General features: G+C 51.3%; 2 protein-coding genes across 9 annotated transcripts in view; one reads left to right on the forward strand and one right to left on the reverse strand.

The window, feature by feature from the left end:
* The window catches only part of CCDC142 (coiled-coil domain containing 142), an 18,800-nt gene extending 16,852 nt beyond the window's left edge, over positions 1-1,948 (reverse strand). For both annotated transcript variants that reach the window (XR_010343223.1, XM_064377839.1), the window contains exons 1-3: positions 692-1,948; positions 327-413; positions 98-247 (exon numbers count right to left, since the gene is read on the reverse strand). Coding sequence is in view for 1 of the 2 variants with exons in the window: in XM_064377839.1 (XP_064233909.1) it covers positions 98-247; positions 327-413; positions 692-1,742 (1,288 nt within the window). In the remaining variant the exon portion in view is untranslated. The remainder of the gene's footprint in view (positions 1-97; positions 248-326; positions 414-691) is intronic.
* Positions 1,764-15,738, forward strand: TTC31 (tetratricopeptide repeat domain 31). 7 transcript variants are annotated; one of them, XM_064377844.1, is made up of 13 exons: positions 1,764-2,041; positions 2,236-2,324; positions 9,065-9,167; positions 9,280-9,509; positions 9,686-9,769; positions 10,167-10,223; positions 10,407-10,487; positions 10,585-10,779; positions 11,109-11,160; positions 11,247-11,337; positions 11,412-11,553; positions 11,762-11,804; positions 12,036-12,192. In XM_064377844.1, exons 1-13 carry the CDS (start codon positions 2,002-2,004, stop codon positions 12,104-12,106), a joined length of 1,278 nt encoding a protein of 425 aa, XP_064233914.1. In that variant the 5' UTR covers positions 1,764-2,001; the 3' UTR covers positions 12,107-12,192. The 7 variants fall into 7 exon arrangements, with proteins under 7 accessions (XP_064233914.1, XP_064233912.1, XP_064233911.1 ...); XM_064377842.1 differs by having other exon boundaries at positions 1,767-2,041; positions 11,762-11,863; positions 12,039-15,738; XM_064377841.1 differs by having other exon boundaries at positions 1,768-2,041; positions 11,049-11,160; positions 11,762-11,863; positions 12,039-15,738.
* The last annotated feature ends 116 nt before the right edge of the window (positions 15,739-15,854 follow it).

A 15,854-nucleotide genomic window follows, 5' to 3' on the forward strand; every position in this document is an offset into this window, starting at 1 on the left:
AGTACCTTTGGGAAGAGGCAGACTTCAGAACAGAGTGAAAGAAAAAAGGAGATATCCTCAACTGCTCTGTCTCCCCATCCCCAGCCTCTTGTCTCACCTGCAGGCTGCCAGAAAATCAATTGTAACCTGGGCTTTCGAAGGGCATCCAAGAGAGGAGGAAAGAGCTGCTGCAAAAGTTCAGCAGTGCGAGAGGATGTGGGAAGGCCGCTCTGATCCCCAAGAGCTGATCCCAAGGCCTGGCAGAAACCTGAGGATGAGAAAGTCTACTCTGGTGGGGAAGGGGTAACCTGGGACTTACGCCATTCCCAGTGCCCCTTCCTTCTCACCTTGGTCCCAGCTCCAGATAAGCGACTGATGAAGTAGGCTGTGACACAGAGAAGCCAGCTCCTTCTCACACTCCTGAGGTAGGGATGCTAGTGGGAGAAATGACTCTGGAGCCTGAAAACAAGGTCTCACTTTCCACAACCCCTGCCCACTCAATGATGAGGCAAGACGGCATGCTTCCTCCAAGACTCAGGACTGGGGTGGAAGGCAACATTTTGCCTTGAAAGCTCAGAAGCTATAGTCTGAACCCAGCGGTGTTAACTCTAAAGGGCCTGCTTTTGCCTTCAGGATGGCAGGTGAGTGAGTTGGCCAGGGGGAAGGAAAAGACCCCAGCCTTCCCAAATGCGCACCCAAGCCCATCACTCACCCTGACCCAGTGCCTGACTCAGCTGTTGCGCTGCTGCCCTGGGGTCCCTCCAGGGTCCCAGATTTAGGTCCAGACTCTGAGCACAGGCTGCCCACAGCAGGGTCCAATATTGGCTCCACAAGGCTCTGGCCCCTCCAGGCCCCAGTCCACAGCTGGCTGAAGCCGCCATGCCCCCTGTCAGGCCCAGCAGCCCTGGTAGCAGATCCTGCTCCTCATGAAACAGCCTGCGGAGCTGGTCCCTCAATCCTGATCCCCTGAGCGCCTCGTCCAGCCGACTTGCCACCTGGCAACCCCGCTCTCCCGTCAAGAGGCGGAGCACACGGGACGTGGGGAAAGGACGTGCAGCCCCTGGGACGTGGCTCAAGGCTTTTCCCTGTAGCGTGTGGTAGGCGGGAAGTGCCAGGAGCAGCTCGGAGAGTTGGGACGACAGGCCCGGGCTGGCGGGTTCCCGGCCGAGAGCGCGAAGCTGCGTCTTGATGACAGCTTCCAGGCACTGGACAGCTAGTCCGATGGGGCGCGCTAGCAGCAGCGGCTCCCCAAGGCCGATTCGCAGGACTGCCCCTTGGGAAAGATGCAGCTGCAGGTCGCGGCACAGCTGGGGCAAGGGGCTAGGGCTGCCGGAGGGCGAGCCAGGACTCAGGGACTTCAGGAGGCGCACAGCCGCCTGTAGGTGGCAGGCGCAGTCTCGGGCCAGGAGGAGCTGCTCTCGCTCGCGGTGCAGCCGCAGCAACACCGCACGGAGACGCTGCAGCGCGGGAGGGATCGGGCCGCCACCTGCGGGCCCCTGCCTCCAGGCCGCAGCATCGTGGGCCTCGCTCACACCCGCCGGCTTCGGCCACCACGGCGTCCCTCCAGAAGCTCCGCCCGGCCGTATAACCGGGTAGGGGATGCTCCCGGCTACCGGCAGCCCCAGCCAGCCGCGAACCTCCCTGCGGAGAGCGCCCGTTCGCATTCTCTCCCACTGCTCCTCCCCAGTGCCCACGGGTTGCGCCCTCAGCGGGGGCACGCTAACAAGCGGGGGCAGGCTACCAGAGCGAGACGTCTGGGCCATGGGCGGCGAGTCCGGAACGAACCTAACGATTTCCACTTCCCCGTACTGACCAACGCCCGCTGTAGCTCGGACTTCGCCCCAGCCCAACAACGGTTTTCTCCAGTTCGGGAGTCTCGGGGACCTTCATGGATTCTCTCGGGCTCCGTAATCGGAGGCTTCTGCCCCTAACAAAGATGGCCGCACATCCTGTCCTACCCCGCCCTTTGGCTGGTATCAAATACTAGACTACCTTTCACTTCCGGGTCACTGTTGACGGGCGATGGCGCTGACTCCGAAGACTGTGGGGCGGATCAAGCTGGGTGAGCGGTGTGACAAGCCAGAGGGGGTCTAAGAAGGCAGAGGCAGCCCCTCTTGGGTCCACCTGTGGTCTGAACGTTTCGAGGAGGATTTTACGCAGAGGGCAGAGGGGGCGGAGAGTCGAGGGTGGAGCGGGGAGGACTCTGACCCATCTATCCTAAACCTGCTGACGAGGCTCCGCCTTTCTTTCCTGTAGACTGCCCTCTGCGGCCAAGCTGCCCGCTGGAGGTCGCTGCTGTCCCCAAACTTTGCAAGGAATTCGGTCCAGAGGATTACGGTGAAGAGGTACCAAGCGACCCCTGTTTCCCTCACTCCTGCTCATGTCGGTGACGCCTCTTTTAAGTCAGCTGTTGCAGAAACCCGCGACGGGCGGACGCCTGACTGGGCTCTGTAGGCTTTGGGGAGTTGTAGTCTCCGGCCTTGCCCTTGAGGGTCTTAGGCATGTGAGGGGCAAGGGACCAGGAGGACGAATCTGCTGTAACAGATGCTTGAAGTGGGTAGAATTGAGCAGAGTAAGGTCTCTGAGATGAGACTGGGGAGTGGGTTCGAGTTCCTTGGGGAAAGATGTTATAGGGGCCGGGCATGGTAGCTCGCGCCTGTAATCTCAAAATTTAGGGAGGCTGATACAGGAGGATCGCTTGCACCCAGGAGTTAGAAACCAGCCTGGGCAACATAGTGAGATCCCCATCTCTACAAATATGTTTGTTTTTTAAAAATTTAACCCGCGTTGTGGGGGATCTCTTGAGCCCAGGAGGTCGAGGTTGCAGTGAACCATGGTCATTCCATTACACTCCAGCCTGGGCAACAGAGTGAGACTCTGTCTCAAAAAAAAAAAAAAGTCGGGCAGGGTGCCTCACGCCTGTAATTCCAGCACTTTGGGAGGCCTAGGTGAGCGGATCACTTGAGGTCAGGAGTTCAAGACCAGCCTGGCCGACATGGTGAAACCCCCATCTCTATCAAGAATACAAAAAATTAGCCGGATGTGGTGGTGCGCACCTGTAATCTCAGCTACTCGGGAGGCTAAGGCAGGAGAATTGCTTGAACCCGGGAGGCAGAGGTGCCAGTGAGCCAAGATCACACCACTGCACTCCAGCCTGGGCAACAGAGGGAGACTCCATCTCAAAAAAAGAATTTTTTTTTTTAATAGATGGAGGGGACAGTGTGAGCAAAGACAGTAAAACATGGAAAAGTTAAGAGAACTTCACTAAAGTGGGTTGGAACAGTAAAAGATAGGGTGGGAGAGAAGGCAGTAGATGGCTTGAAAGGCTTTGACTGGGCACAGGGGTTTGGGTGTTCTCAAGTAGGCAACAAGGTTTTGTTTGTTTGTTTGAGACGGAATCTCACTCTGTCACCAGGCTGGAGTGCAGTGGCGATCTCAGCTCACTGTAACCTCCCCCTCCCAGGTTCAAGCAGGTTCAAGCGATTCTCCTGCCCCAGCCTCTAGAGTAGCTGGGACTACAGGCACACACCACCACGCCCAGCTAATTTTGGTATTTTTCGTAGAGACGGGGTTTAACCATGTTGGCCACGATCCTCTCAATCTCTTGAGCTCATGATCTGCTGGCCTCGGCCTTCCAAAGTGCTGTGATTGCAAGCATGAGCCACTGAGCCCAGCCGGCAACAGGGTTTTTGAAGGAAGGACAGGATCAGATTTGGAAGCATTGAGGTGCTGTACTTCAACTGCTTCTGGGTCATCCCTAGAACCTCAAACTAGCCCAAAAGTTAATTTAATTAACTTTTGTTAAATTGATTTAGCTTGTCATGTTTGCAAATTGGTTGTTTTTCTTCTAATCCCAATTTTGGTTAATAACACAAACTTTCATCTAGTTGCTTAATCTAGAAATCTGATAATCATTTTATAACCTTCCCTTTCCTTTACCTCACACATTTAGTTAGTCACTAAAGTCTACTTCTGAAATGTCTCTTGACAGAAGCCCCTCATTTCCATTCCTCCTCTTGCTGCCACTCCCTTAGTTCAAGATTCCTTCTTTCTGGCCTGAACTAAACATTACATCCATAGCCTCATCTTCTCCTCAGCACTATTTCATTTGATCGTTTCACTCCCCAGATCAAGTCCATTGCTATCACTGACAAGATAAAGTCCACAGTCATGGCCAGGTACGGTGGCTCACGCCTGTAATCCCAGCACTTTGGGAGGCTGAGGTGGGTAGATCATGAGGTCAGGAGATTGAGACCATCATGGGCAACATGGTGAAACACTGTCTCTACTAAAATACAAAAAATTAGCTGGATGTGGTGGTGCATTCCTGTAGTCACAGCTACTTTGGAGGCTGAGGCAGGGGAATTGGCTTGAACCTAGGAGACGGAGGTTGCAGTGAGCCAAGATTGTGTCACTGCACTCCAGCCTGGTGACAGAGTGAGACTCCATCTCAAAAAAAAAAAAAGTTCACACTCACTGTGTCACACCAGTTTGTTCACACACAGTTCTGTCTCTTGGAATAGCCTCCCCACCAATCTCTTTGTTCACTCAGCACACACTTACAGAACACCAACCTGTGTACCAGACACTATTGTAGGTACTGGTAGACAGCAGTAAACCAAACAGACAAAAATGTTTCTAATCAACCAATTAGGAACATCTAATGAACAAATAAATAAACAAAATAGTATGTCAAATATGAGAAGTACAAAGAAAAAGCAAGAAGGAGGATAGGGAGTGCTAAGTGGAGTTGGGAAGTTTCTCCTTCTAAAAGGAGTGGTCAGGCCGGGTGCAGTGGCTCATACCTATAATCCCAGCACTTTGGGAGGCTGAAGCAGGTAGATCACTTGAGGTTGGGAGTTCGAGACCAGCCTGACCAACATGAAGAAACCCCGTCTATACTAAAAAATACAAAATTAGCCGGGCATGGCAATGCATGCCTTAATTCCAGCTACTTGGCAGGCTGAGGCAGGAGAATTGCTTGAACCCAGGAGGCAGAGGTTGCAGTGAGCTGAGATCGCACCATTGCACTCCAGCCTGGGCAACAAGAGTGAAACTCTGTCTCAAAAAAACAAAATAAGCAGTGGTCAGAGAAGGCCTCTCTGAGAAAATGACATTTTCATAGAGATCTATAAAGGACAAAGAAGTGAGCCATTCACTGGGGAAAGAGCATTCTAGGTAAAGGAAAGTGCAAAGCCCTAAGATGGGAGTGGAACTTTCAGGGACACTACTGTGGCTGGAGGAGGGTGACAAGATAGGAGAAGATTCACAATGATATTGAGGGACCTGCTCATGTGTGGTGGCCATGTAGTGAATTAAGAGAGTAGCACCAGGCTCATGCATGTAATCCCAGCACCTTGGGAGGCCAAGGCCAGTGGATCACCTGAGATTGGGAGTTTGAGACCAGGCTGACCAACATGGAGAAGCTCTGTCTCTACTGAAAATACAAAATTAGCCGGGTTTCATGGCACATGCCTGTAATTCCAGCTACTCAGGAGGCTGAGGCAGGAGAATTGCTTGAACCCATGAGGTGGAGGTTGCGGTAAGCCAAGATTACGCCATTGCACTCCAGACTGGGCAACAAGAGCAAAACTCCATCTCAAAAAAAAAAAAGAGAGAGAGAGTAGCACAGATTTGGGGACAGGTATTTATTTATTTATTTATTTATTGATGGAGTCTCGCTCTTTTGCCCAGGCTGGAGTGTAGTGGGGCAATCTCAGCACACCACAACCTCTGCCTCCCAGGTTCAAGTGATTCTCCTACCTCAGCCTTCCAAGTAGCTGGGATTACAGGTGCATGGCACCGTGTCCTGCTAATTTTTGTGTTTTTAGTAGAGATGGGGTTTCACCATGTTGGTCAGGCTGGTCTCAAACTCCTGACCTCAAGTGATCCACCCGACTCGGCCTCCCAAAGTGCTGAGATTACAGGCATAAGCCACCACACCTGGCTTTTTTTTTTTTTTTTTGATGGCTGCACTGGTTGGAGGAGGAGAGAGGAAATACAGTATATATCTGAGTGGCACATCCTGGGGAGGTTGCCCTATGTGGGGCAGAGAACATGCTTTATTTATTTATTTATTATTATTATTATTTTTACCCTGCTTCCTCACTTCTATTTATTATTATTTTGAGACGGAGTCCCACTCAGTTGCCCAGGCTGGAGTGCAGTGGTGCTCTCTCGGCTCACTGCAACCTCCACCTCCCTGGTTCAAGTGATTCTCCTGCCTCAGCCTCCCAAGTAGCTGGGATTACAGGTGCACGGCACCACACCTGGCTAATTTTTGTATTTTTAGTGGAGTTGGGGTTTCACCATGTTGGTGAGGCTGGTCACAAACTCCTGACCTTGTGATCCACCTGCCGCAGCCTCCTAAAGTGCTGAGATTACAGGCATGAGCCACCACACCCGGCTATTTATTTATTATTAATTAATTACTTTATTTTTATGAGACAGAGTCTTGCTCTGTCACCCAGGGTGGTGTGCAGTGGTGTGATCTCGGCTACTGCAACATCTGTCTCCCAGGTTCATGGAACTCTTGTGCCTCAGCCTCCTGAGTAGCTGGGACTACAGGCGTGTGCCACCATGCCCAGCTAATTTTTGTATTTTTATTAGAGATGGGGTTTTGCCATGTTGGGTGGCCTGGTCTAAAACTCCTGGCCTCAAGTAATATACCCACCTTGGCCTCCCAAAGTGCTGGGATTACAGGTGTGAGCCACTATGCCCAGCCATATTTATTTATCGAGACATGGTCTCCCTCTGTTACCCAAGCTTCAGTGCAGTGGCATGATCATAGTTCACTGCAGCCTTGAAATCCTAGGCTCAAGTAATCCTTTGACTTCAGCCTCCCAAGTACTGGGACTTTAAGCTTGTGCCACCATACCTGGCTCATTATTTATGCTTAAGTGGCAGTTAGGAAGGTGAAACAAACCCACCAGGAAATTGAATTTAAGTATAAGACTGCTGAAGGTACCTAGCAGTATAAGTGGAGATGCTGTTAAGTTAGGACTATCTTCTGAGGGAAGCCTTGGATCTAAAGTTGTTTAGAAAATTGGGCCAGGTGCAGTGGCTTATGCCTGTAATCAGCACTTTGGGAGGCCGAGGTGGGAGGATCACCTGAGGTTGGGAGTTTGAGACCAGCCTGACCAACATGGAGAAACCCTGTCTCTACTAAAAATATAAAAATTAGCCGGGCCTGGTAGCGCATGCCTATAATCCCAGCTACTTGGGAGCTGAGGCAGGAGAATCGCTTGAACCTGGGAGGCAGAGGTTGCAGTGGAGCCAAGATCTCACTGTTGCACTCCAGCCTGGGCAACAAGAGTGAAACTCCATCTCAAAAAAAGAAAAGAAAAGAAAATTGAGTATACCTCAATCATCTGAAGTCCTGCCTACAGATTTTTTTTAGCATGCTGGAGTTTCTAAGTTTGTGGCTTCTAACTCAGCAAGTCCAATCATTGGTTTCTAAGCTTCTCAGTCAGTCCTGCTCTGTTTAGACCTGATTACGCAAATAGGAATGTGATCATTCCTGTCTTTGAAGTTTATACTCCCTGAGGAAACGACTCTCATCAGAACCAGAATGTGTGGGCCACGTCTTGAAGAGTCTTGCCTTATTTTGTGAATGAGGAAGAGGTCCAAAGAAGTTAAATGACTTATTCAGAATCAAACAGCCAGGCAGAGGCAGAGTCAAAACTTGGACAAGCTGGGCATGGTGGTGTCCACCCGAAGTCCCATCTACTCAGAAGGCTCAGGCGGGAGGATCACTTGAGCCTAGGTGTTTGAGTCTAGCCTGGGCAACACAGCAAGACCCTGTCTCAAAAATAAACACAAAGGCCGGGCACGGTGGCTCACACCTATAATCCCAGCACTTTGGGAGGCCGAGGTGGACAGGTCACTTGAGGTCAGGAGTTCAAGACCAGCCTGACCAACATGGTGAAACCCCATCTTTACTACAATACAAAAATGAGATGGGTGTGGTGGTGTGTGCCTGTAATCCCAGCTACTTGGGAGGCTGAGGCAGGAGAATCGCTTGAACCCGGGTGGCAGAGGTTGTAGTGAGCCAAGTTGTGCCACTGCATTCCAGCCTGGGCAACAGAGCAAGACTCTGCCTCAAACAAAACAAAACAAAACAAAAACCTCAGATGCAAGTGGCTCCACTCCAGCACAGTGCTCTTTGTAGTTCCATGCTGCCTGGCCAATGAGAAAAGCAATAGAAAGCAATGAATAACAAGGTTCTAAATTGTGTAACACAGACCATGCGGGTGTAGCTTAGTTGGAGGGGACAGAGATAATTGGAGATGAAAGCATCTGGGAAGGCTTTGAAGGGAGGTAGAATTTGAACTGGACTTTGAAGGTAAGGCAAAATGCATTGAGAAAGAAGCTCAGAGCCAGGCAGGATTGGAGAGCGACTGGGGAAGGCCCTAAGGCTGGAGGGAGCCTGGTGATGGGAGGGAGGACAGCAGTGAAGCAGGAGAGGATTAAGAGGATGGCTGGAAAGGTCAGCCAGGGAGCCTTTTGGAAGGCTCTGAATCCTAGGCTGAGGAGCTAGGTTCAACTCTGCCTATGGCCATGGCAGTGAGGGATTATTGGATGTCCCTGAGTAGGGAAGTAATTTATGAGAGCTTGGTTTTGGGGAGAAACAGATGAAGTGCAGAGGAGTGGCCAGCCAGGAGCTGCTGTACTTGTTTAGGTGTAAGGTAGCCTCAGGGTGGGTTATGTGGGGCTCTTTACACTGCAGATATGACAGGGGGCCTAGCTGGAAGAGCAGGTTGGAGGGCTTCATTCCAGGGGGCTCAGTGTGGCTAACTCAGTAGCAGGTCAAGGGGAGAAGATCCTGGATGGTGGAGAAGGCCAGGCTGAATACCACACTCAACCCTTGGGAAGGCAGGAGAGCAGTGAGGGAAGGCAATTCACTACAAAAGCCAGGGGACAGCAGATTTTGTGCTGCTGAGCAGGGAGAGGTCAGAGCCAGTGAGATTTTCTGGGCTGGATGGCTGGTTGGTGGCTGCCATGGTGGAGAGGTCAAGCCATCCAAGGCCTTGCTCTCTCCAGGGGCTGCCCCCAACACCAGCCTCCCCTCCCCTCCCCCTCCCAGGACATAGTGGATTTTCTTCGACGGCTTGTGGAGAGTGATCCCCAGGGCCTGCACCGGATCCATGTGGATGGGAGCAGCGGGCGGCTGCAGCTGTGGCACCATGGTGGGGAGTGCAGGGGCTGGGCCCAGGGATCGAGGCTGGTACCCTGGGAGGGCTGACCCTCAGATGCACCCCTCTCTCATGTTCTTTCCTGTCTCTTTTTCCCTTCTGACAGATTACCTCCTGGGCCACTTGGATGATGAAGGGAAATCGACTGGACAGAGTGACAGGGGCAAGGGGGCTGAGGGACTGGGCACCTACTGTGGTCTCCGCAAGTCCTTCCTATACCCTCCCCAAGGGTCTGAGCCCTGCCCTCGAAGCCCCTCTGCCTCTGCCACCTTCCCCAGTGCCTCAGACAGCCTGCTTCAGGTAGCCATGCCCCAGAAGCTCCTGGTGACAGAAGAGGTGAGATTCTCAGGAGAGGGCTTTGCTGTCTTCCAGGGTTCTTTCAATCTCCGTATTCCCATCCCTATATTCTCCCCTAATTGGTAGCTTTCCTCTGTACTGCCTGCCCCCTTTCATGTTTTGCTCTCAATTTCCCTGTTTCTCTCTTTTTCTGTCACCTGCCGTATGTCCTTTAGGAAGCCAACCGCCTGGCTGAGGAGCTGGTGGCTGAGGAGGAGCGCATGAAACAGAAAGCAGAGAAGAAGCGACTCAAGAAGAAGGTGACTAGAGCATGGCTGGAGGGTGCAGGGGAGCCGAAGGGATTTGGGAGAGGGAAAGGAAGCTTTATGGGAATAGGAGAGAGCTCAAGATGGCCTGCAATGGTATCCATTCTCTTGCCAGGAAGACACAAGGTGCTCAGGGACTTGTGAAGGCCTCTCACAGGCCATTTGGTGCAATGGTTCTGAAATCCTACTGTGCTGCCTGGGTGGGAATCTGCCTCCTTATGTGAGGCCTCTGGCTGGTGCCTCTCTTATCTACTTTTTCACCTGCAAAATGAGGATAATAATGATGCCTGTCTCATAGAACTGCAAAGATGAAATGAGAAATCTTAGCCCAGTACATGCATGACATACAGTAAGCGTTCAAAATATATCATTGTTACCATTACTATTGCAGCGTCAAAAGGAACGAAAGCGACAGGAGCGTTTGGAACAGGACTGTGGGGAGCCCAAGGTGAGTATCCAGGGCAGGTACTAAAAGCACCAAGTGTCAGGAAGGTGAGGGCCAAGAAAGCAGGCAGCTCAAGGTGAGTATCCAGGGCATGTACTAAAAGCACCAAGTGTCAGGAAGGTGAGGGCCAAGAAAGCAGGCAGCTCAAGGTGATCCCAACTCTGTACCTGTCCACCTTTCTTTCAGGCCAGCGCTACCTCAGATGGGGATGAGAGCCCCCCATCCAGTCCCAGAAACCCAGTTCAGGGACAGTGTGGTGAAGAAGAGGTGAGAGCCCCTTTTTTCCCTTCTGCTCAATTTCCTCCTCCTCCTCCAGGATGTACTTCATCCCCACACCCTCCCTAACTTTCCATTTTGTTCACAGGACTCACTGGATCTATCTAGCACTTTTGTGTCTCTGGCTCTGCGAAAGGTTGGAGATTGGCCCCTCAATGCACGCAGAGAGAAGGGACTGAACCAGGAGCCCCAAGGCAGGGGCCTGGCCCTTCAGGAGAAGATGTGTCAAGAGGAAGGGAGCCCTCCAAGAGAGGAGAGGCCCCAGCAAAGTCCAGAGGCACAGGTAAGGTGGCTGAAGAACCTGTTTCAGCTGGAACCAAGGAAGGGGCCTAAGGAGCTGCTGGGGAGGCACAGGATCTAAGGGTTGACATACAGTCCATTGGGAGTTCTCTGGTCCCAGGGTCAAGAGACCTAGGGTCAGGGCATCACTGTCACCATGACCCCGGGTAGTTTTCTCTTTAGGAAGATAGGGCTGATACCATCTTGTAGGGCTGTCATGAGGATTACATGAGTTGGGTAATGCTAATTGCAGTGTTATCTGTTTAAATAAAGGAGAAGGATTTGGGGAGGCTGAGATCTCAAGGCCTGCTTGACTTTGCACCTTATCCCCAGGCATCACCGGGACTGCTGGCAGCTGCCTTACAACAGAGCCAGGAACTGGCAAGTGAGATCCTTTCTCTCTCCCTCCTCACCCTACCCTCCCTGGGGTAGCCCCATCTGAACCTTCTCACCATGCTCTCTCCTTTCCAGAGTTGGGTACCAGCTTTGCTCAAAATGGTTTCTACCATGAAGCTGTGGTCCTCTTTACCCAGGCCTTGAAGCTCAACCCCCGGGACCACCGGTAGGTGGGGGCTTGGCCAGGACGGGGCAGAGTGTTGAGGACTCAGACCTTTGGCCACCTTCTATCTTTATTAGGTTATTTGGAAATCGTTCCTTCTGCCATGAGCGGCTGGGTCAGCCAGTGTGGGCCCTGGCTGATGCCCAAGTGGCCCTTACCCTACGGCCTGGCTGGCCCCGAGGCCTCTTCCGCCTGGGCAAGGCCTTGATGGGACTACAGGTACTACATCTGGGGCTGGAAACTGGAGAGTTGTGGGTGGGATGGAGTGGGGAGAGGGTCTCCGTTGACTTTCTAGATAAGCTCCTAGTACCAAAATGTCACAATGGTTGTGGTATTAGGTGCAGGGACCAGGTTTGGAAAGGGTACTTCTAAGCTCCTTGACTCCCTTACATCTAATCTTTTCTTTCTGATCCCTCTGGGACCAAAGCGCTTCAGAGAAGCAGCTGCTGTGTTTCAGGAGACTCTGAGAGGTGGGTCCCAGCCTGACGCAGCCCGAGAGCTCCGCTCTTGCCTTCTCCAACTCACACTGGTAAGGGGACCAGGCCCACTATCATGCTGAGAGGGTATCAGGGAGAATTAGCTGGGACTGCAATACCAAGCCTCAGGTGGCTAAGGAGGGGGTGGGAAGGATGGGTAGAATAAGAGGCATGGGCTGTCTTGCTTAAAAAAGGGATCTAGTGCCCTTCTCTCTCTCTTCTCAGCAGGGTCAACGAGGAGGAATCTGTGCACCATCTCTGTCACCTGGCGCCCTCCTGCCACTTCCCTATACTGAGCTGGGAGCCTCAGGCCTACCTTCCCTCAGGTGCCCTCGAAGCACTGCTCCAAGGGCCCCTGGTCTGTTTCCACTCTTGCGTTATCCTCCATGTCACCGAAGCCACCCCAACCATCCTGTCTCCCAGACTCAGAGTAGAAGGCCCCATCTTCTCCAACCCCAGGACCCTTCAAAGGGCTGGGACATCCTGGGACTTGGGCCCCAGCATCTACCTCAGGCCAGATGAGGGGGCACTGGTCCCTCATAGGGCAAGGCCATGTATACATCCCACAGTGTGGGGCATGGTATGGTGACAGTTCACTGTATATTTTGAGACCTTATTCTCTAGATCCGTAATTAAGGATGCCCCTGGCAGTCATTCCTCTTACCATGGAGAAGCTTCTGATGGGAGAAAGGAGCCCCACATCCACTGAAACATCCTTTGGTTCTCAAGCAGAAGGCTTCTTCTGGAGGCAGTAAGGAAAAATAAAACCCACCAATGCTCAAGAAGGAAACTGGGAAAGTTCAGGGTTTTAGGCTATAGGAGAGACAGTGAGAAGGCATCCGGGCTTTGCTCTGCCTCTTGGTCCTGGGGGCCTCATTCACCGACTAGAGCTCTGTGTTCAGGAACGGGGTCACAGTGCTGAGAGGGCTTGAGTCCCACCTTTCAGCTTGACGGATGCTTACCTCTTCCTAGCCCCAACTTGTGCCCTGTTTTTCTAGCCACAGCCCCCAGTTTGCTCACAGCTCCTCATGCCATTTCCTGTCCAGATTGTTGTGTATGACTGTCTTCTCTTTTGTCCAATGGTCTGATGCTCACCTCCTCTTACTGCTAGAAGATTTACCAACAGTTTGCATTTGGGAAGTCCTTTACCAGCTCCTGCTTAGAGCTGGCAGGGCCATACATGTCCACACTCCCAACTGGTGGCTCTCCCACTGAATGGGGCCTCAGCAGGTGCCCAGTCTGTTGCAACCTTGGCCACTCTGTTTCTCCACCCCAGCATTGGGCATTGTAATTATCCTTTCCCTATGTTAATTTATTCACCTTTTTAAGGGTGTGCTGAATTCACCACTTCCTGTGTAAGAATCATGATCTCCTTTTAGTTTTACCTCTTAAGATCCTGGCAGCTTCCCCTAGCTGGTTCTTCCATAGTCCTGCTGGGACTGTCAGCTCACTTAAATGTGCATCTGCAGGAGACCTTAGCTCTCCCCCAACTCCCTTGCCTTTCACAAAGGAACCATTCATTAGGATAAATGATTATTGCTGCCGTATGGGTGTTGCTTAATACTGTTCATACCTGGAGAGAGGAGGTATTGAAACATCTCTTTTACTTGGGACTTTCCCAAATTTTTTAAATTGTTTATGACTTAGGCCCCTTAAATACTATGTAGCAGGAGGAGGTCTGCTGTTACCACCTGGGTCACCTTGGATAGGTCTGTCAACATCTAAGCCTCAGTTCCTCATCTGTAAAAATGGGAGTAGTCCCTACCTCATAGGGATATTGTGAGGATGAAAAGCAAAAGTGTGAGAAAATACCTCCCAAGTGCCTGGTACATAGTGGGTGCTAAATAAACCAATTTTCATCTGCAACTGTCCTACATAGTCATGCTTCCCACAGAAGGAAGAGAGGAGTATGGGTGAATTGGTGCTGAAATTCACAAAATCCAGAGTTCTGGGACTATTATTCTCAAAGTGTGGTTTCTAGGCTAGCAGCATCAGCATCATCCAGGAACTTACTAGAAATGCAATTTCTCAGGCTCCACCCTAGACCTTCTACTTTCTACGTCAGAAACTATGGGAGCAGGGCCCAGCAATTTGTGTTTCAATAAGCCTACCAGGTGATCCGGATATACATTGAGGGCTTAGTGGAGCAGACCTCCATCTAGAGGCCATTTTGGTGGGACAGGTTTGAGTGTTGTCCAAGGCTTGAGTATAAGAGGTGGCAGTGCTAGCTGGGCTCGAATTTGGGAAACCTTAACTAGGGGAGAGGTTATGACTCAGAGCCAGTTAACTTGACTGGACCCTACCTTCCTAACTAGAACGATTTGCTCTGAGAGTTCTTTGCTCACCCTGGTTGAGAAGCAGGATGGGGTAGAAGTGGTTGTGTTTGTTCAAGGGGTGATTATATTACAGTTATATCGCAGTGATTCCATCAGAGGCCTGACCATCTGCCTTTCCTTTTTTGGGGACATGCATGCTTTTGGGACTTCTCTAGGGCTCCTGGCCTCTCAAAGAATGGCCACCCACTACTCTGTGGTATTTTTGCCTTCCAGCTGAGCTGGCTCCTGTTCTTTTAGCTTCTCAAGTAAATGTTCCCTCCCCAGAACTTTAGCCTGTCCTGAACTTGTAGCTTCTTCAAGAGTCACATGACTCCTGACACTTTGCCCCACTTTCACCACTCCTAACTAAACGGGGTCTGACCCAGTAGCCTGAGTTCTGAGTCCCCAGGACTGGAAAGTAGGATGACCAACCATCCTGGTTTTCCTGGAACTAAGGGATGTCCTGGAGTGAGGGACTTTCAATGCTAAAACTTCGAAAATGCTGGGAAGGTAGAAAAGAGTTGATCACCCTACTGGAAATGTTCCAGAGAGGCAGTATTTAGAAGGTATGAAGGGAGTACTGAAGGGGCAATGCAGTTGCAAAGAGTATTTTTTTTTTGCATGTGCATAATGGCTGACAGATTCTTAGCTCCATACTAATGGTCATTGTCTGTTTCTGTGTTGCCATTTTTCTTCCAATTGTCCACATTTGCTAGGTTGTCATTGACTCATGCAATCCTTGGTCCCTGGATTCCTCTTCTTTAACCACCTCCCAGGCCCACCCCAAGTCTGGCCCTGAGTTCTCTCTGCTGTTACCTTTTGCAGTGGCCAGAGAATATATTCCTTTCCTCAGGTCTCTACCAGTCTCTGATCCACCCTGCACCCAAAGCCCTATTGGCCTACCCTAAACAATGGTCTCATGTCTCTCTCCTCTAGAACCTCCAGGGACCATGCTCTAAGGTACAATGCCTAAGTTTCCTACCTGTGGCCCTTTCTCCTCCCCTCTCTCTGTAAATCCTTTGCTTCTTTCCTTTAGGCTCAGTCACCTTTATAGAGACCGAAAGCATGGGCTCCTGAATCAGACAAGCAAACAGCTCATTCCCTGTGCCACCACTTACAAACTGTGATCTGGCCAAGTTTCCTCAGGGTTCTGTGATTCAGTCTCCTTATCCTTAAAATGGAAAGAAAAGTCTCTATCCCGTTGGGTTATTTTAAGGATTAATACCTGCAAAGCACTTGGAGCTGCTTAATAAGTGGTAGTTACTGTCTGAAAATGCCAGGTTTCCTTCTGCCTTCCAGCCTTGTTCACTCTCCATGGAATATCCTACCCTGGGCCCTCCACCTACAACTAAGGCCCTAGCTGACCCCCCTTGAACCTTGAAAGTTGTTTCCTTGAAAGTGGGGTTGTCACACAGGCAGAGGCAAGAAAAGGTCTCAAGAGAGCTATAGGACTGACAGGAGAGAAGGAAAGCAGGAAAGACACCTGAGCTTGGTCTGAAGATTGGCTGGGACCACTGGGGATGGGGAAGGCCTGCAACTACTGAGTGTCCTCTCTCTTCCCCACACTGCAGGAGGGTGATTATCACCAGCGGAATAAATGAATGTCAAATGTGCACTGGCTGAGTTAGGCTGGAATCCCCGCCAGGCAAGGCCACTACTTCACCCCAGCAGGCCAGGCCTTTCCACCCTCTGACTGTGGCCACCATCCAAGTGGGAACATTTCCAGCCC

The sequence above is a fragment of the Aotus nancymaae genome, unplaced genomic scaffold, assembly GCF_030222135.1.
Source record: "Aotus nancymaae isolate 86718 unplaced genomic scaffold, 86718_ANA_hifiasm-v0.15.2.pri h1tg000017l, whole genome shotgun sequence".
NCBI lineage: Eukaryota > Metazoa > Chordata > Mammalia > Primates > Aotidae > Aotus > Aotus nancymaae.